The sequence below is a fragment of the Zonotrichia albicollis genome, chromosome 9 (genome assembly GCF_047830755.1).
Source record: "Zonotrichia albicollis isolate bZonAlb1 chromosome 9, bZonAlb1.hap1, whole genome shotgun sequence".
NCBI lineage: Eukaryota > Metazoa > Chordata > Aves > Passeriformes > Passerellidae > Zonotrichia > Zonotrichia albicollis.
Genome location: NC_133827.1, coordinates 32,550,183 through 32,570,729, shown reverse-complemented (window position 1 = coordinate 32,570,729; position 20,547 = coordinate 32,550,183). Strand labels below are relative to the sequence as shown.

Genomic DNA, 20,547 nt, shown 5'->3' with positions numbered 1-20,547 from the left:
TTGTGTGTGTTGCTATAGGTGGAACTAGATCTACACAGCAAGGCCCTCTGCTGGGACAAGGGCCAGGAAGGAAGCTGTGCTCCCTGTGAGAGCACACAGCTCTCCTGTACCTTAGACGGGTAATCCAGGTGTTTGCTGTGTCTAGATTTCGTTGTCTGTATTCCAGATATCGCCCACCAAAGCATTGGCAGCCCCTTTAATGGTCCAGGTCGCCAGGGCCATCTGCTCTTTCAGCTCATTCACATCCACGCTGGTCTTGTTGGCTGCCAGCTGCTCCAGGTTCTCCAGCAGACTCTTCAGGGTGTGGCTGCCTCTGCCGAAGAAGATGTGGCGGAAGGGAGCATCTTTTGGCGAGAGGTATGGAGAGAGGAAGTCGTATTCCACCTGAGTAGAGGTGCAAATAGAGGGTTATACTCTCACCTCCCAAGCTTTTCTTTCCTGATCTGCTCATCTCTGATCCCCACTCAGCCCTTTCCCACAGCAGCTCTGGAAGGGCCAGACCCTCTCTTGTGAGCAAGCCATCACGTTGCCACTAAGCAAGTGGAAGAGACACCAGTCTGCACAGTGTCCATGGCCCCTTAGGGAAAGGCCCATCCCAGCCAGCACTCTCTTCCTTTGTAAAGGAAGAAAAAGCACTTGAAGATACCCACCTTCATCATCCTGTCATTCAGGGCTCTGCGGACAATCCTGTTTTCCCTGTCACTGTTTTCGATGTCTCTTCTCAGTGCATCTGCAGCTCGCTGGAAGTCTCCACGAGCAAAATACAGCCAGTTCAAGGTCAGCCCCAGTTCCTGCAAGGGAGGAGCTGTTAGCAAACCTGATTTTCTTCTTTTGCTGCTCTCTTACCAAAAGAAAGTGTTGGGTGTTTTTTTTTTTTGGCAGTTTAGCCAAGTAGCAGAACAAGTTCCTGGCAGGCTCTTCTGGGTCACTCCCTACCCACAGTTTCTTGTAGATTTTTCAGCAAAGGTGCAAATGAGACTGAAAGCTGCACTATGCTGTGAATGATAACCAGAGAAGAAACTGTTCACATCCATTTCCTCAAGAGCTCAGGACATCGAGATCAGCTAAATCTGTCTGCCACAGCTACTCTGCCTGCACAGCTCTATAAGGAACATCTATTCTGGCCACACTTCACTACCCTTTTATGTCTACAGGGGAAAGGTGTCCATCCTGCTGTATCCACTGGCACAGGGCCTTATTAGCACATGCGCCCCATAATCATCAGGGATTTGGTGAACTCAGAGTCCTTCTCACCTTCACATCGTCTTTGAAGTGCCAAAGCTTCTCCTGGAATGACAGCAATTCGTCACTGTATCTATCCAAGTCCAGGAAGAGCTCATGGTCATGGGTCATCCTGAGAGCTATTTGTCCAGCAACTTCTGCAGCAGTACGCATGAGAGGATACAAGTTGACAGCCCTCCTTTTCAGGTTAGCCAAAGTGTCCTCAGTAGTGCCCAAAAAGGCATACTGGTCACCTTCCTGCAAGAAAGAAGGTATTGAAGTTAGCCAAGAATGCTTTTCCAGTTAGACTTTTTTCATCCCCCACCAAAGGCTGCTTGTTACCTTCCCCCCTATCCCATCTCCCTGTGCTGCTAAGGAGCAAAGGCTCAAGTGGCAAAACTCCAAAGCACTGGGAAGGGCATGGAGTTCTTGTATCTCATCCCTGACAGCTTCCAGTGACCAGCAGGATGTTCTTCTCAGTACTTGCTCAGGGCAATGATGTCACTTCCACAATGCCCTCTGCGTGCTGACCAGCAGGCTGTAGAACAGTTTTTCACTGATGCAGCAACGGATTGACATCTTTCTATTGCTTTTAGCTTCAGATTCATTGACTTCTGAACCTCCAGAAAAGCAAGTGACTCCTCTCCCCAAAAACCTGCAAGTATTCAATACTTTGGAACAGAGGCTGTAAGGCCAGCCTTGTCCCAGGAGCAGTCTTGACAGCAAGTACTGCCACAGCCACCAGGTCCAGAGGCTGCACCTGCTCCCTCTGAGAGGCTCTTGCAAGGACATTGAGCATGGACAGCACCTTTTGCCCTGCCACCAACTTTTGCTCTAAGATATCCTTACAGCACTCTGCATGGAATGAGCACACCAGGCAAGCACACATTACTTACATTGTAGAAACCAAAGGAAACCACTGGGATTCCTGAGTAGGCCAGAAAAGGGAACGCTGCATTATCCAGATCAAGGGGAACGCTGCAGAAAATAAGCACTGAGCAGTTACAAACTGGTTTGGGCACCCCAGGAGAAAAGCTACAAGCTCTACAATTGAAGCACTGAGACAACAGAACTCTAGACAAGACTGAAGGAGTCCCAACCAAATCCACGGTCCTACTTGTCCATTCCCTGCCACTGGACTTGGTACAAGGCTGTTCCTTCCTGCAGGAAGGTGGCTGGGCTGCCTCAGTTAGTGCTGTACTGTTAACACTTGCCTAACCCCATGTCAGAAGGTAGAGCCCGCCCAGACAACAGTATGGCACTCCAGCAGAATCCATACTGTTTGCTCCTTTATGGAGATCTGCTTTCTCCAGATGAAAGAGAAGAATGATAGTACTTACACTTTCTTTATCCAGTCACTGTCAAATCTGCTATCAAGGAAACGTGCCTCGTTTGCAGGGTCCTTTACCTGCACAGAGATGAGAATCACTGCACTTGTTCTGACATCTGCTTGGACTTCTAGCTCCATCCTGGAGCTTACACTGATGTGTAGATGCCAGAGTAAGGTCAGGGGAGCACACCTTTCTCCACACTGGCACATCTGCCACTGAACTGGGGCATTTGCTGATTTTAGATTCTGCATGTGTCAAGTGCAATTCCCAGAGCCCAGTTGATTTCAGACAGGGCCCCTTCAGAATCACAGGTTTTTCTCCCAAATGGGTCTTTCTCCTGTCAGATGGGCAAAGTGACCCAGCACAGCTCTGTCTGCTTTCAGTTCCCCCTTAAAACCACAGTCACCTTGATCAGATCAATGTCCTTTAACTCACCCTCTTCATAGTTGTCTCCAGCAAAGAGTACAGCAATGGGCTAGCAGAAATCTTGATGTCTGAGGAGCCTGCAAAAAATGAAAGGGTATTTGACATATTGCCACAATTAACCACTACTGCTAGAGCTGCCCACCCCTGATCTGCAGCTACAGTTGCCAAAGGACCTTCAACAGACACAGGACAGTCTACTGGGATTTAGCAGAGTTGACTCCTCATGGCTTAGGCTGTACCAGCCTCCCAGCTTCAATGACAGCAGGAGAATAAATGGAGTTATGCCAGTCTTCAGCCAAACACCCACCAGCCACCTCCTGGCACAGCCCCCATTCCTAGAGGTTAAGGGATGTCTGTTCAAGCTATTCTAGTCTCACCCAATTTTAAGAAGTACTTGAAATAGTAGCAGGTTACCCAGGACTGCAGTATCCAAGTTGATATAAGTGAAGGCTTTGGCATGCAGCGTGGTAGAGTACCCCTAGAACAAAACAAGTATTTTAATAATGAGAAGTAGCAGTCCAACACCAGAATGTTTAATCCACAGAACAACTGCACAGCCATCCTGCAGAACTCTATTAAACAACCAGTACCTCCAGCCACTCGGTAGCACCCACGGCTCCGTACTCTCCCGCACTCCAGCTAGCAAAGATAATGCTGCGCCGCGGCTTGTAGTCCTCTGTAAAGAGAGAGAGACTCAGAGGTCTGCCCTTTCCCCATGGAGATGCAGATTAGCACTGCAGGCCTGGGATGATGAATTGCCTGCTCCTCAGACAGCGCTGCTGCAGAGAAATGTGCCCGTCGCACAGACACTGCACCCTGCCCCCACATGCTGCAGGACTGCGCAGGAGAACAATGCTGTCTGCATTTCCACTCTGTTTTGTTTAGCTGCCTGAGCCCAAAATTAACCCTGGAGACAAGTGTGCTCACACTAACTGCCACCATGCAGTCCCCACTGTTACCAGCTGGTTAGACACTTCAGAGTTTTCCCACTTTGGGCCTGGCTGTCCAAGAGACAGCTCAAATTTAAGGCTTGCATCCTGTGTTATCCAAAGACACACTGGTAATTGAGATATGCCAGATACAGGCAGGCAGTCCCTTGGAAGTGAATGCTCATTGCAGACAAGTTGTATTGGACAAGAAACAGCTCATCAGGAAGCTTTGTCAGATTCCCTACACCTTCTAAAGGACTGCCTGCATCACCACCCACCCTCGTGCTTTTGTTCACAAATATTTACCAATTTTCACCATGTCTGAGATCACACGGGCAAGTTCCAACAAGATGGCAGTGCCAACTCCAGCCTTGGCTGCTCCTGGCCCCCAGGAGTCTCTCTGCGCTCCGAGCACAACGTACCGGTCTGTAAAGGAGACAAGATCAAGACCTGAGCTGCAGGCTTCAGACTGCAAGTACCATTTATGAGAAGAGCAGCTTTCAGCTTCTGTATTAGGAAAAGAGTCTGCAGTCTGATCCCTGAATCTGGCACACAGAGTGCTCTCATTAGCCTTTCCCCAGCAGCATGGTTCAGATTTTTCCCTGATGCTCAGGGGAAGGCCTTGGTTCTGCTGACAAAGAACTGTCATCTGTCTGGGAGCAGCTGTCCTATTCCAATGGCCACACAAGGGTTCCTCTCAAGACTGAGCCACAATGCAGCTGCTGTTACCTGGTTCTTCAAATCCCTTGATAACACCAAAGATGTTCAGAATCTTCCTATCCACCATGACGTTGTTCACAGTCAGTTTCACTGTCATCTTGCTGCTGCTGCTCACTGTCACCTTACATCCCATGATGTCAACTCTCCACTCCTCAAGGCATTTCTCTCCATCCATTTTTCTGAGAAAAAGAGAAGATCCTTTGAACTCATTATCCAGCTCTAACCTTGTTTAGCTCTTGTGTGAAAAATGCACACCTGCAACTGCAGGTTTAACCTTGTTCAGGGCCTGCCTCAGAGAGAATTTGCAGTTCTGTGCCACGAATTATGCAGGGAGAGGTAGAATGCAGAGACCAAGAGGAATCCAACACTAGATTAAGTTCAACCTTTAAGGCATGAGACTCTTCTCCAGCCAGTTCCAGAACATGCTCCCTGCCACACACAGCAGAGAGCAGCAGAGAGCTCTGTCTCTCAGCACCTCACACCACCCTCAGTCCTGGCAAGAGGCAGCACCTCAGCCAGCATGACAGCAGAAACACTTACCCAAACAGTCTGGCTGCTGCTCCTCTAGAGATAGTTTGGACAGGAATTTGAGGTAGTCCAGAAGATTCCACTGGTGGGAACTGGGTGTGGTTGAAAGAAGGGAAGCCTGGGGTGAAAGGGTCTCCAGTTCCAAGGTGGGCCTGTGAAAAGCAAGAGGAGTCCTCAAGTCTCACCAGAGTCCAACAGTTTTCCTCTACACAAGGGCACTGCTGGACTGCTCAGGCTGCAGCCCCCAGCCAGAGAGGTTATCAAGAACAAGCAGGGGAACCAGTTACATACTCACATGTGCAAAGGGGACATAGGAATCTGCCTTCTTGTCATTTGAGGGGCCCGGGTACATCAGGACACCAACTGCTCCTTCCTTTCTGGCATTTGCAACCTGCAGCAAAGAGAAACATTGAGTGTACATCTGCACTGCAAGCCAGGGGAGTGCAGGCAAGAACATGGAGTAAGGGTGTGAAGGTTGTGCTTCTCAGTGCCCAACTCCATAGCATATTTTAACAGCTACCTGACAGATACACAAGGCAGCTGAATCCTAGCAGCTCAGCCCTACTCCAGGTAAACTGTGTCTAACATCCTTTTGAACTGTCAGGACACATCACAGTGTCTCAGTCTATGATTCTTTCAGCTCATACTTGCTCCTTGGAGCAGCTTAAAATTTAATGTTATTTAATTTTGATTATGCTCCATCCATTTTCCCAAGATGAGATTAGTCTCAAGACAAGCAGCCACCGGAGGCTCATCTTCACACAGAAAATGGTGGCAGAGTGTATTAGCCAGGTCCGTGTTTAACACACCTACAACCCAGCTCTGGTATGCCACTGGTACAAACACTCTTGTACAGCTAGACACCAGTTTGGAAAGTGGGAATGGGATTGGAGAACCAGCGACCACATTTTTTAGAAGCACTTTCTGGCTCTGTCTGTCTCAGATACCTGCAGACAAGGCCGAGTCCAACTGCAAAGGGTTCTGTGCCCCAGCCCCCCCAGGAGCACCCATCTGAGGGGCAGCAGGCACCTCTAGGTGAGATAGGGAACAGGCTTGCATATTGAAACACCTGGATCCTTTAGCCTGCCTGGCTATTTGGTTCTGTTCTCTACAGAGGGAACACTACAGCAGCATGCATGGCCACCAGCTGGACACAGTACCAGCACTGCCACGTGGTCCAAGGAACAGTCAGCAAGGGCCCAAGTGACACACTGCAGCCAAACTCTGAAAGTGTCTGGCTACAGCAGCAAGAGGTGTCCTGGAGGCAAGGCTGTCCTGCTTCTGGCAGCCTTATGGCTGTATCTAGAGTGATATTAGCCAGCCCTGCTCCCAGGCTGGCTCCCAGCCCCACTGCTCCAGAGGTCTGGTTGCTCCAGCAAACTGCCTGAGGCCAAGAAGAATTGCACCATGAACAGTAACAAACTCTGCTCAGCCTCAGTGTTCAGACCTGCACGTGGACTTTAGTGCAAACAAGCAAGACCAGGCCTGCAGAACAATCCTACATACAGGAGTTCTACAGACCTAAACCAGACATACCTCTGCACCTCAAAGAGTAGGAAGCATAGCTTCCTGCTGCCAAGTCTAGCCAGGCTTTGAGGCAGACACTGCTTACCTTCTCAGCAAGGGTTATTTCTCCAGCTCTGAAGATGATTATAGCTCCATTCATTGAAACACCCAAATTTCGAATCTTCTGAAAATCTTCTTTTCGTCCATAGTTCGCATAGACGGGTTTGCCCTGCAACAGGAACACCGGTTACGAATGCAGCAGTCCTAAGTCAGTAAGATACCTGAAACAGCCTACAGAGTCACTGTAACAGTGACTCCTGTTAAAGCAGGGAGCTGAAGCTCAGCAATGTAAACTGATCCAGTGCAAGATGCCTGTTGGAGCAGCACTTCTGCCAAGGTTCCTGTCTGGATTCCAGCAGAGAAGTTTAAAGTCACTCCTGCATCTTGCTACAGTAAGAATACCATGTGGGCCCATTCCTCTCTCCCCACTCTGACCACCCCACCCAGCTCTCTTAACTGGGGAGGGCTTTATACACTCCCTGTCTTAAAGGGATTTATTTTTTAAGTGTACAGACATTTTCAGGATTCTTCTGGAGTCACTTACAGTAACTGTACCACTCTTGCTGTAAGCCACATATGCATCAGGACTCTCCAACTGTTCTTGACCATCTTCTACAATGAACACTTGGTTCCTGCTGCTGTTAAAGGTAGAGACAGTGTTAAACTTTTTCACACGAGAATTTAATTAGCTCAGTAGTCTGAGTTAGTATTCTGACTGTATTCAGTCTGTGCTCTAACAATTCTGATCAAGTCAATGGAGCCTGAAACAGGCAGACTCATCCCACCAAATATCTTCCATGCAAAAATCTCTGGAGTTGGTCAGAGACATTAATGAAGGCTGATTTCTAAGATTAGTACCAGAAAGAATATCTGCTTCCAAGTCTCTCAGTCACCTCCTAAGAGAAGCTGAGCAAACTAATTTCCCCTGATAAAAAGGGGAAGTAAGACACAAGGGTGTGAGCTGTCAGACAATACAATGCCTCTTGACACCCTCCTGGGGACAGGAGAAGCCACTGCCAGGTGTGCAGCCCTGTCTGGGTGACAAGACAGAGTCACCTATGCCAGCAGTTTTAGACACAGGGAATCTGCCTTTCAGCTGAGTTTTCACTCAAGTTTGTTTTCTGTCCACTTCCTAAGCATACTTGGAGGAAGCAGCTCCCCCAGGAAACATCCAGAGTGCTGCTTCCAGACCCTTTGGATTTAGAAAGCCTGAGAAGAGGCAGGAGCAGTTATTGCTTTACTAGATTGAGGTTAACTTTGCAGAGTGGTAACTGGCTCACAATTTTCACATCATTTTAAGCAGAAATCACACGTTTGCTCAAGACTACAGGTATCCATGTACATGTATCCATCCAGGTGCTAAATGGGCAAGATGTGCACCTCTTCTTTAACATACCTGCCTCTATCCTGCAGCCTAACGTAGTGCTCATCGTTCCACACATCATCCATGCGGAAGCTGGTGAACTGGTCGTGAATGTAGCTGGCAGTGCTCTCATCTTCAGTTTTGCCAGCTTCAAAAGAATTCTTACCTTCTCTTTGCCTGTAGGTAACAGATATACATATAGCTTAGGCTACAGCACCAGGCTGCACTGCAGCCTGCAAAGCCATTTAAGCCTGAGTTTAAAACACGCCACCTTACATAAGGCCCTTGTTCTCCAAATGAGCTCAAGTTCTGCTCACAGGCTGTGCCTCTCTCAAAGCTCTAGGTAAACCTTCTGGAACCCTTACCTCAGGTTGGCCTCAAGACGTGGAATTGACAGTTTAGATGACAACATGTTTCTTAATGCAGGCCAGTATAAGATACGTGGTCCAGGAACTACTTCTTCCTCCATTCCATCATCTGAGAAGTAAGATGCAGTAGGAGTCATCTCGCAGTTGCCACTTCCATCCAGACACCTGTTAACCCTCTGCATGCGTCCACGATAACTCAGGTAGCCGATGAGAAACCCTGTGGAAAGAACAGGAATTTCTTTGTGCTGCAGAAAGATGACTGAACCTCACCACACAGCTTCAGAGTTGAGATACATCTGTGCTTTCAACATTTTTGATGAGCTGTTTTACCCAAGGACAGACAAATATGCAGCCTGACATCTTGTCTGAGCTGGCATGTTTAAAGGGGCACTGTAAATCTGATCTTGCACTTGGCAGAGTCCCTCCAGCACCACTTGGAAAGGAAAATATTCTCGTTAGGCCAATGGCATTGTTAAAACCTTAAGAGACAAGTACCAAAGGCTTTACTCATCTGTTGACTTATATCTCTACAGAAGTGTTAGGAGTTAATGGAGGATAAACCAAAACTTTGACATGGATCAGTCTTCCCTTCAGCTAAGTCACAGCTTTCCACAATCAAACTGCACAATTCTTTCTGCCAGTGATGTACCATAAATCTGATCTAGACATAGTTAGTGACAAGAGGCTGTGGCCTGGATCCCAGTTGTTGAATTATCTCCAAAAACAATACAGATTGGAATTTAATAACCTCAGATTACATTCAATACTGGAGTCCACTTCATGCAGTTGCCTCCCACCATTCCTTACCAATCAAAAGGAGCAGGGCAGCTGCCATGATTACGAAGCAGAGGTTCTTGCCATTCCTCCGTGGAGGAGGCATGCTGGCATGCAGGTGCTCTGGTCTCCCAATTTCCCCTCCTTCCTCCTCATCAGCAGCCAGGTTCATCTCCACGTGGCTGTTGTCTCCGTCCGTTTGCCGGGCAATGCTGAAGCGTGTGTACGATGTTGGCTCGCCACTGAACTGTGAGGAAAGGCAGTCAGGAGATGGAAGAGTTGGCTACACCTGCTACAGTTCTGGCAGTCAGTTGCACCTGTGCTCCACCCCAAACACTGCTGGTCCATCTGCAGCTGCTCCAGTGCAGCGAGCATTTGGGCTGTCAGTAAGTCAAGACAGATGCTTTAAACACAGATAAGACTCAAAGACACTCAGGGTCTCCAGAGTCTATTTAGATTCCATTTACCCTGCACAAGTTTGGAGCCACACTGATCAATCTAGCCTGGAGTCTTACAGATATGAAGCAGCCAATGGCATCAGCATTTCCCACGTGACTCCATGGCTGAGGCTGATTCAAGCAGAAACTCCTGGTTTTAATCAGCAGAGCACAGATCAGTCTTGACTGTGTACAATATACACTTTGATGAACACAGAGGAAACAGAAAGCAACTGTTCACGGGCCTTTGAGCCACATCCACTTTGATGAAAATACTCTCATCCAGCACCTGGATAATTTCGTATTAAACTGCCCTATGGCTACCCTTAAATTACACTATTACACATATGCTAGTATTACAAAGCAGCTAGGCTGAAGAGAGATGACCCCTGGGCATTATGCTAGCTAACATGAAAGCTGAGCGTACACCTCTTGCACCCACCAACAATTGGCACTGTTTGACAGGTTTTTACCAGTGCCCAAGCAGCCAGCTTTTAGGCTGGAGCCCACTTTTCTAAACAGGTGCAAGGCACAGCCCAGCCTCCCACAGAACAGCAGCCCATGCACAAGGCAGCTGCTCAGATTAACTCAATTCCAGGCATAGCCAGGCACTGCCAGAACCACTCCTCTTCCATTAGAGATGCTGAAATTGCCTGCAGCCATGGTTCTGCTGGGGAGTAGAGTGAGACTGGCAAAAAGGAATAGCTCTGGGAGCAGCATTCTCCTTTGTACTGGAGAACACCTGGTAACAAGCATCCAAGCCCTGTTACAACCTCAGCAGCTCATCCACAGTTCTCAGCTCCCTCTCAAACTGCATGCCAGAGCTGGAAGTGAAGACACCAGATTTCTGCTTGCTTGGGCAAAAGAAACCAGTGTCATTTCAGATCTGCAGTTCCACTCTGACCCACACTAACCACAATGAAGTGGCTGCCTGCTCATATTTTGGAAAAGGCAACACTGCAATCTGTCCTAACACTCTCCCTGCTCAGCTGCTCCACAGCTTGGCTTCCCCCACACCTGAGGCATGTCCTCACACAGAGGACATGCCCCAACCCTACATATCCTCCATTCTTGTTCAGAGACCAAACCACCACACTCTCAGTTCTAGCCTTGGGTCATTTCACAATCCAAGCTCTCTAGGACCAGCAGGCTTGGCTGAACAAGTTCCTGCATATTTGTTTCAAGCACAGGTTGCTTTCAAAAGCTGGACTTCTGGTTGAATTCCCACCCCCAAGTAACAATAGAACACATGTTGATTGTCCCAGTAGGCATTTGAACGGCTTCCTCAGCAGCACTTCCTTCTGCAACGTTATTCAAGGCCCTCCCCCCCTTTGTTAGCCTTCAGAGACCCAAAACATGATAGCAGCTAACGATAAACCCACCAGCATGAACTGCTTGAGCCACTTCCTTATCATGGCCAGCTACTTGCAGCGACATTTGGCTCACCACCCATACATCAGCTCCTAATGCTGCTTTGGATTTATCATATTCTCCAATACTGATAAGTAGTGATATTTTTTTAAATAAATATAGCTCCCTACTTATCAAATATCTTTCATACAATTCCATCAACACTGCCACTTGTTGCACAGTTTAGCTATACTCAATTCTGCAATATACTCATGTATATTCAAATAGACAATGAACTACATGGAAAAATATAAAAATAATAATATACATATTATTATCATTACATATGATATGTATATACATATAATCTCATACACAGATGTTGAACCTGTCTTCTGCAGTATCATCAGCCCACCAAGAGACACAGCATTGGGGTACCATGTCTTACCAAGTTAGAGATTGCTGCTCTGGCATGATCCATTGCCTTCTGGACAAATGCAAACCAGCTTCACCAAAGCCCTAGAAGTTCAGAATACAACATGGTTAGGCTGTTCCCTTGCCACTACATTACACACCTGAGATCAGTTACTGCCACTAGTGCACTGCTTGCCCATGGATTTTCTGTGCATACTTCCACCCAAGTCACTACATTAGTGAACCTGCATGAACCTTGAATGCAACCTAGAAGTTCCCATGGCAATGATCAGCTCCAATCAACTCTTTCTGTCGAACTTTGGGCATACTGACAGGCATACAAACAAGGAATAGTCTCCAATGGCTAAGTTCAGCCAAGGGTCTTATTAATGGTGGGGACACCTCCATTTAGGGAGTGCTGGCAAGAGGCATTTACTCAACTGCCACCACGGACCACAGATATCTAGATATCCTGGGCTCTGTCTCAATGACAGGAAGAGTCCAGCTGGAAAAGAGAAGTCACATAAGGCAAAGCAGCCCAAACTCCAACCCCGACAAAACACTTCTAATACAAACATTCCTCCTAGACAGCTATGTTCTCTACAACATTATGAAGGCAATTTCTGTCTTGAAAAATCTCTGAAAATCAATAAACGCATATATCCAAAATAATTTCAACAACTTTTAAAATTCTAAGTTCTCTGCAAACAGGAAACATATCTGAAAGGTAAACTGAGACTGATTTACTTCTCCATTTCTTCCTGAAGAAGGTTTGCAATTTAGCGAGTGACCAGACAAGTGCTGAGGTTGGGAGCAAGCAACCTGAGTATGCCCTCAAGCGCCGCTGCTAATAGGTGCTCTGGTCCTCAGGTGCACGTGGATTAGCTCCACACCCGGGAGCTCTGCAAGGTTTTATTTGGAGATCAAAGGTTAACAGTGGCCATTGCTTATTTCACCTCTTATTTAGGGCAAGAACACGTGGAGGTGAAACCCCGACATATTAGAGAAGCGTTCCCCATGCGACAGCCTGAGGCCGCAGGCTCCTATCAAGGCACAAGTGGACTGAGCATGTGGAGGGTCTGCTAAAAGGAAACCCGGGAAGAAGCAGGGAAGCACAAAGGGCCTGCGGGCATCGCACCTGGCAGGGATGCTGGTCGGGTGAGCGATGCCACCCCGAGCCCCTCCAGCCAGGCCCCGATCTCTCAGAAATACGGCAACGAGAAGAACAAGAGCGAAAAGCGAGCACGTTTGAGCAGCCACGCCGCGGGGCTGGGCGGCTCCGGTGTGGCCAGCAGGGCCCAGCTGCGGGCTGCCCGATAAGCGGCGGGGCGATAGGCGGGCGGCCGCGGGCACGTCTGCCCCGTGCCCGCCGAGCGGGCTCGTCAAGGTCGCGGGCTCTGCCGCATGCGGCGCGGCCGCCGGCGCCAACAGGGCCCCTGCGCCGCCGCCGCGGCTCCCGCGCCGCCTCCCTTTCTCCCTCTGTCCACCCGTCCGTCCCCGCCTCCAGCCCCGCTCCCTGGCCTTCCACTCCCGCCGCGCCGCGCCTCCGCGCCCGCTCACCCGCAGCAGCTCCAGCGCCGCGCCGGGCTCCTCTGCGGCGCCCGTAGTGCAGTTAACGCGGGCCGGGATTGGCCCAGGACTCGGAACGCCCCTACCGGGCAGGGCAGGCTCCGCCTCCCCCCGGCTCTCAGCACGTTCCCTCATGCCGCTCATGCTGCTGCTGCGGGGCCGCGTCCCGCCGCCCCACAGCCCACCCAAGGGTCGGGCTGCTGTGTGCCCCCCCGGCCTTGCTGCGCACAGGGAACGTAAGGAAGCACAGAACCATAGAGCCGAGCTGCAAGGCCATCTAGTCCAACCATGAACCCAGCATCACCCCTGTAACCACTAAACCGTGTGACCCGGCACCTTTTAAGCACTCCAGGGGTCATGATTCTATGGCCTCTCTAGAAACCTATTCCAGTGCCTGAAACGGTGAAAAATAAATTTCTAATACCTAATCTGAATCTCCCATCTCACCTAAAGGCCATTTCCTCTAATCCTCTCACTGCAGCCATAGTAGAAGAGACTCGTCCCCTCCTCACTACGACCTACTTCCCTTGTAAAGAATGAAGCTGCTTGCTTTATAAATTGCCTTTAGGTGTCCTTGGTACGGTGGAGGAGTCACTTACCAAGGGGTATGTGTTTCACTGGCTGCACACCAAGTCCCAGCTTCCCCCACAGGAAGGGCTGGAAGTGGGGCAGGGAGATGAGGTTAATAACTCTGTGGGAAGGCATGCAGTAGAAGGAGTGGGTCACAGATTTAGCATTCACATCCTCTGAGCATTTTGAGGAATGAGGGCAGGAGAAATATTTTCCTCCGAGTGGTGCAAACAATACGCAGGACTTGCTTTGGCTTGGGAGGCTCTCAGCACCCTCAGGTCCCAGCAAGTCTCACATGCTCAGGGCTGCCTTTTTAGATCTGATGGGCAGGGACAACCGAGGTGCCTTTCCTTTGTGCTGGGCTGCACAGATTGCTATTTTATTTGTACAATGGGAAGCATGGCAGGTATTATGACTTCCAGCTCCTAAACACAAGAAGCATGGACAGCCTGCATCAAGACACAGGCTGTGGCCCAGCGTGAGAGAAGGTCACTGCTTCCAGCCTCAGTCCTTCAGCTCAGGGCATCCCTCAAAAGCATGTCACAGTTACAGAACACTTCAAGGTTCCTGTGTGTGCATGTTCTGCAGTGCTGTGCTCATTTGTCCCTTGCTCATTAGAAAAATAAATCAGTAGGCCTGGATTATTGCCTCAAATCCTCTCCCAAGAAAGGACGGGAGCTGAAAGTTTGTAGTTTGGCAGAACACATGATTTGCAAAGAGGATTACGCTTGGTGAAAAGCAATACATTCCTGCACTGATAAAAGGGGGATTAACTAGACCTGAAATTCGGCACGGAGGACTGGAGACGAGTCTGTAAAGAGTCTCTCAGGCAAAATGTGCTGGCAGACCTGCCAGTTCTGTTTACCAGAGGAGGTCTGAGCCGGGCTCCAGTGCCCAGGCTCTCTCTGTTCCAGATTCATCCCTCACCAGCTGTGATGATGCCAGTCATGGGAGGGAGAACCACTGTCACTCAGCATGTGACTGACACGTGGGATGTGGTGCTGGCTGGTGCCTTGGTGGAAGCCAGAGGCTTAAGAGAGTTCAGAAAGAGTTCAGCTCAGTCCTGCAGGCTGGATGCTCCGCTCATTTCTCACCACACCAGCCTGGATGCAGCTGCTGCTCAGGAAAGCGTAACCCGGGGAGAGCAGCCGCAGCCCTGCCCTGGTTTTTATGTTCCTCCTGGGCTCCCCCCACCAAGCCCTCGGCTTCCTTTACCTGTGCACAGCGTGCCAGGCGCAGGGCAGGGATTCCACGCCGAGCTCCCGCCACAGGAGGGACACCTGCAGGGCGCTCAGGGCCCGGCCGCTCCCCGCAGCAAGGTCGCAGGGCACAAGGAAGGCGGCAAAGGGATTTATTCCGCCCCGCGGCCCCGGCTCGCCGCGCCTCCCTTCCGGCACGGCAGGGGAGGTGCCAGCCCGGCCCGCCCTGCACACACTCGCTGCAGGTGTTTTCCGTTCCCCATCGCAGCGTGCGTGTGCTCGGCAGTCAGTTCCGCATTTCTGCACGTGCAGGAAAAAGAGAAGAAAACTGACATTCTAGAAACTCAGGCATTTTTGCACCTCAGCTGGTTTTGGTGGTAAAATACCTTAAAATGAGGGTTCTTCAAAAGCAGTGTTGTGTACCCCTGAGCAGTGGAGCGCCCTTCACCTTGCAGGGGACTGGGAGCTGGCTGGCTGTGGGTGCTTGGTGCTGTTGCCACCTCTCTCAGGGACACCTGCTGTTCACACAGTGATGCCTGTGCTGCTGCCAATACCGAGCCCAGATGCTCAAGCTGCCCAGAACAACAAAAAATCTTTACGAGGAACAGAGAGCAAAAACTGGGAAACAGATGAAGTGGAAAGAGGATGTAGGATTGATTACTGCTGACTTCTGATCTGTCTTCCCAGCATCAGGGTGTTCCCCCTCGTTGTGGTTTGGCAAGCCAACCTATTTGGCTATTTTAGATGTCCATGTGTCCTCTGAACTCAAAAACTGGAGGGTATGAGTCCTCTGACACGACTCAAATGACTCCACATGCTTTTGTACAATATCTCACGATGGGCCAGTGTCCTTCCTCTGGGATGCTGAGAACATGTGATCAAAATATAGTTTCACTTCAGTTTTGCAGCAGGATTTGATGATCCTCAACTCAGAATATTCTGTGAAAAGCTGGTTTTCCAGCAGCTTATCATGAACAATGTTGTGAGGTGACTTGAACACTTCTATGGCAAGAAGTACTGCAACTAACATGGAAGGAATGGAAAAGCCGAGAACTAAGTGCTGGAGTATGGTGCTGGATTGGATCTGCTGTTGGGCTGAGGCCAAGGGTTGTGGGACATGCAGTGGTCTGTGGGGTGGGAGGTGGTTATAGGGCTCCCATTGGCTGTGCACTCCATGGAACAGGGGCTGTGTGGCACTCCAGGCACCCCAGGGTGCAGGGCCAGAGACGCAACAGGCTTCTGGAGACAAAAGAAAGACTTTGATCTTCTGCCCTGAATAGCAACTGCTTCCTCTGGATCCCAGCCACTCAGAGGAGTGGCAGTGCCAGCTCCAGCCTTGCTGGGTTTAAGGGGTAGACTGGCTGTGCTCCCATGTCACCTCATGAGCTGCACCTCATGGGTGCAGTCAGCTATTATATATCCCAGGAAGCTGAGAAATCTAGTTTTTTTCAGTGTCAGAATCATACTGCTCCCCCTCTACTACCCCAGCCTTCCAGGTCAGGTCTGGCAGGTGGGGCTCCCAGGAGAGCCTGCCCTCTCTGCTCCTGTCTCACCAAGCCAAGAGAGCAATGGCCAAGAATTTCACAACACCACGAGTATCCCCATCCTCCAGAAGACCACATATTTTGGCTTTTGCTGCTGCATTTCTCAATTGTGCTGGCAAAAAGTGGGTAAAGTAGTTGGGTATGGTCCTCTTAGGAAAGGCCATCATACTGTCTTGGAGAATGTCATTCCATCCTGCTCTCTCCCAGCTGTCCAGGCGCCCACAGCCATGCTTGGGAGCTGTTGTTCCTTGGCCCTGACACGTGCTGCCATGCAGGCTGAGGAAGGAGAGGGACTGAGATAGGCACTGGCATGTGGGAGAGGATCTGCTGACTTTTCTTGTCCTGTAGCAAAGAGGCTGTGGAGGAGGTGAGGGGAAAAGCACTTGGGAGAATAAAAGTGCAGTGGATAAAGCTACAGCTGGCCACAGCATTGTTGTCCCTTCAAAAGAACACTCATCTTTGCATCCTTCCTGGGGAAGCACCTGGGGCTGGCCTGGCTCTCCAGATTTTCCACAGCTGGCCTGGAGAAGAGACAGAGCACCAAGCACCTGGAGGAGAGATGTGGGGCTGAGGACAGTGTGGGCTCTTGCTCTTATAAAGGTGCTGACCTGGGATATCCCATGGACCACCCTCTCAAAATCCTCTGGGATTTCTCTTTTTTTTTTTTTGCCTTCCTGCAATGTGGAGGCTCATCTCCCTGTCTGTCCTGTCACACAAGGAGGGATGTGGGTGCAGTGATGCTCATTACTGCTGCTCTGCTTGCCAGGGTCTGGTATGGCGGCCCAGCAGAAAGGCTCGTGCTTGTACAGTGCCCCAGTGGGACTAAAACAGTCTGGCTCTTTTAGCAGAGCTTCCTTGCTTGCAAAGACTGGGTTTCACTGGGGTTTTAACCACCAAGTTGTGGGGAACCCTCCCTTACCTACAGGGAGGAGGGTAGCCCGTTACCCACTCTGTGCCTGCCCAGAGGGCACAGAGAGATGAACGATGATCAAAGAGCTTTAGCAGCTTGAGAGTTGCTCACTGCCTGGCAGTTACCTCTGCTGGCAAGCTGCTGGCCCTCCCAAGGGCAGCTGAGGGGGAGAGCAGCAGTGCTAGGACATCCCTTGGCTGCAGGGCACTGATGCCGCTGCTGCCAAGAGCCCGAGCGCCCCGGCTGCAGCCAGGGCCGGTGCAGCTCTGTGGGGCTCATGTTGACCTGGAGCTCTCACCCTGCAGGGTCGGCCTGGCACAGCTCTGCCTATCTTGGCAGCTGCACCTCGGCCCTGCCGTGTGTCCCTGCTCTGATAGCAGCCCTGCCCCGGCAGCCCCTGCTTTTATCAGTGGGTCAGGGCGGCTGTGGCTGCCTCTGGGGCAGGGGGGCTGCGGGGCCGGGCCCTCCAGCAGTGTACAAACAAGCTCAGGATGTGAACACAATAGCCGAGGACCGGCCTTTGAAAAGCAGGGGGATGCAGAATGGCCACCCTGGGGCACATCAAAGTCTGTCTCCCTCTGCACTGCCGAAAAAGCCCGTGTGTTTGATGGCTACCCATGGACCGGCCCCGGCACAAGGGACCAAGGGTTTGAGTGAGGGGAAATGGAAATGCAAAAGAAATCAGCAGGGAGAGAGCACAGGAGTTGGGACACAGTCATGTGGGTCTCTTCTTTGAAAAGAAGAGACCCACATGGGCCTTCATGGGCCTGTCATGAATTCCCTTGGTCCACTTTGTTCTGGCTCTTGCTGATCTGGAGTGCTGTATCTGGACTGTAGCCAGCCCACAGCCCCTCTTTCTCCTTTTTCAGTGCACCTCCAGGCAGGTCACCAGTGCTTCATGGGCAATTTTGTAAGCCCTTCTCCTGAATCAGCATTTGCCACAGCTGAGCGCTGTTGGGGTTTTTCCCTTCCAGACTTGGTGGTTAGAATCCTAGAAAAACAGACATACAAAGTGGTATTTTGCTCAAGAAGGCCAGCAAGAAAGTTACTGTTACTGAGCAGCCTGGGGAACAGCTCTGTGCAATGGCTGGACAGAGCCATGGAAGAACATGAAGAGAGGGTGGGAGTGATTTGTTTGGTATGCTGGACATGTGCCTGCCTGGGGGGTCCTGCAGTGCCTGCTGTACCTCTCTGGCAGGACCTGATCCTGCAAGAATCCCTGGTTGCTCACTCCTGGGCTCCCAAAGGACCTGGAAAGCCCAGAAAAGTTTTGCCTCCGATTTGCTCTGTGGCATGTGCACACGTTGCTGCTTTTGGATAAAAGACAGCCTGAGCCTGCTCTGTGGGAACCACCCTCTATGATAAGGGCACATGTTGACTTAGAGATTAGAACTGTCCACTGCTTTGTTTTTTTTATGATGTGCATTTATTGGTTTAAGAGCAGTGCAAAGGACACAGGAAAAGCACAACATGAAAAAGCCAGTACCGTGTGCAGCATTGCAGGCTCTGAGGGAGAAAAGGTGTCCCTAGGAGGGCTGGGTGATGCTTCTGCTCTTGGGAAGAGGCTGCAGCCTGCAGGTGCTGGCCTCAGGCATGTGGGAGCAGCAGGCAAAGCCGGTGCCTCCTCTGTGGATTTGTGATTGAAGGGGTCTCTGGCCCTTCTTCTCCTGATGTCATTGTCAGGGCAATTAAACGCTCCCAGGCAGGTGCCAGAGCCTTTTGCAAACTGAGAGTTGGCTTTGTCTTGTTGACCTGCTGGAAATACTTTGTTTTTATGGGGGATTAATCTTTCATAGTGATATCTGAAAGCAGAGAGGGGGCTTTAATTGGGGTGGGATTAGCACAATTGGGCTGGACAGGGAGAGCAGGAGCTTTCTCACTACCTGCTAATTGCCTCCTCTCTGCATTGGTGGCAGCTGCGACAGGCATCCTTTGCGGTGCACACGTGGCACGGCTGGGGTCTTGCTCGGTGGGAAAAGCTGGTTTTACCCTAGGGGGAAAAAAAAATCTGTTTGTATTTTTGTCTTGATGTGGCCTGAGAGTCAAAGTCTCTCCTGCAGCTAGAAAAACTCTTAGGTCAAACTAATGCAAACAACTTCCCCTGCCCTCTTCCCCACTCCTCCAGTGAATAGTGGGCTGTGTTTGGTTTTAGCTCCTGACTTTTAGTCATCTGTGGTCTGTAAAGGCATGGTCAGCAGGGTCTGTTTCTAACACCAGCCTCTCCTTTAGCTCCGCTTGGCTCAGTATGTCCACGAGAACTGCCCTGGAGGCTGCTGAGCCCCCTGTGCCAGTGCAGGCTCCCTCCTCAGCCTCATGCCATCACAGAGTTTGCTCGCTGCCATTACCCCTTCCTGGAGAAAGCACCTTTCTTTGCCTGTGCTCATCTCGGTGGCTTTCATGGCAGATGTGAATTTGGAGGTTTTATTTATTACTCAGTGATGCAAACATGGCAAAGGGGCCCAGGGTGATGTGCAGCTCTCCTAGTGCTGCTCCAGCCCTCCCTTCTCTTCCTCATCATTGGAGACTGGGGCTGAAAGGCCTTGTCCCTGTGCTTTATCCCACAGCAGGGACTTGGGGAAGAAGTGACACCCAGGAGAGAGGCTTGTTCAGGGCTGAGTGTTGCTTGGCTGTCAGCAAGAACTGGTGATGCTGGGCTCCCACCACCTCTGCTTCAGCACTTTGTGCCCCACAGGGTGCTGTGCTCACAGCTGTGGATACCAGCCAGGTGGACAAACCCATGTCCTACACATGTACATCACAAGTTGGGGCACACACACTTGTGCATGCACATGTACACCCCTACCCACACATGCCCCAACATGAGTGTGCCTACACCTCTCCAGGCAAGTCCATCCCCTCCCATCCCTCTGCCCCCTTGCCTGCCAAAGCAGGAGGGAGCAGGCAGCAGGTGGCAGGGCTTGCCCAGCACCTTGGTGTGGATGTGGCACTGGTAGAGGTGACAGGAAAGGAGGGGAAGGTGTTTTTCTTTATTCCCATTGAGCTGTACTCGGGATGCTTTCCTGCCTGTGCTGGGAGGTAGAATCACTCAGGGACAGCTAAGAAGTCCCACCAAGGGCTGAAGGCTTTTCCCAAGCAGGTGGGACTACTCCCTATGCCTGACTCAGGTGTTTGTGGGTGACCCCATGGGGTGGCCGAGCCTGGTGGGTGAGTGTCACAGAGCTGGGAAGGCTCAGGGTCATCAGGGGAGCAGCACCTCCCTTCCACAAACACAGTGTCTCTACTGTCCATCTGACTTTTTAAAGCCTCAGCAGTTTCCCCTGTGAGCTTCTTGCAAGACAGACGAGTATGAAAATAAAGCTCCCGACCA

The 20,547-nt window shown here is 50.6% G+C and overlaps 1 protein-coding gene across 1 annotated transcript; it reads right to left on the bottom strand.

Moving 5' to 3' along the window:
• Positions 1 to 141: 141 nt before the first annotated feature.
• On the bottom strand, positions 142 to 13,093 carry TFRC (transferrin receptor). The gene is made up of 19 exons (XM_005484905.4): positions 12,988 to 13,093; positions 11,462 to 11,532; positions 9,260 to 9,473; positions 8,450 to 8,669; positions 8,118 to 8,261; positions 7,266 to 7,359; positions 6,768 to 6,890; positions 5,451 to 5,546; positions 5,168 to 5,307; positions 4,637 to 4,806; positions 4,214 to 4,333; positions 3,569 to 3,654; positions 3,393 to 3,456; positions 2,988 to 3,055; positions 2,562 to 2,629; positions 2,118 to 2,199; positions 1,255 to 1,479; positions 651 to 791; positions 142 to 384 (listed from the first exon to the last, which is right to left on the bottom strand). The coding sequence occupies exons 2-19, from the start codon at positions 11,492 to 11,494 to the stop codon at positions 142 to 144; spliced, it is 2,331 nt and encodes a 776-aa protein (XP_005484962.1). The 5' UTR covers positions 11,495 to 11,532; positions 12,988 to 13,093.
• Positions 13,094 to 20,547: the final 7,454 nt, after the last annotated feature.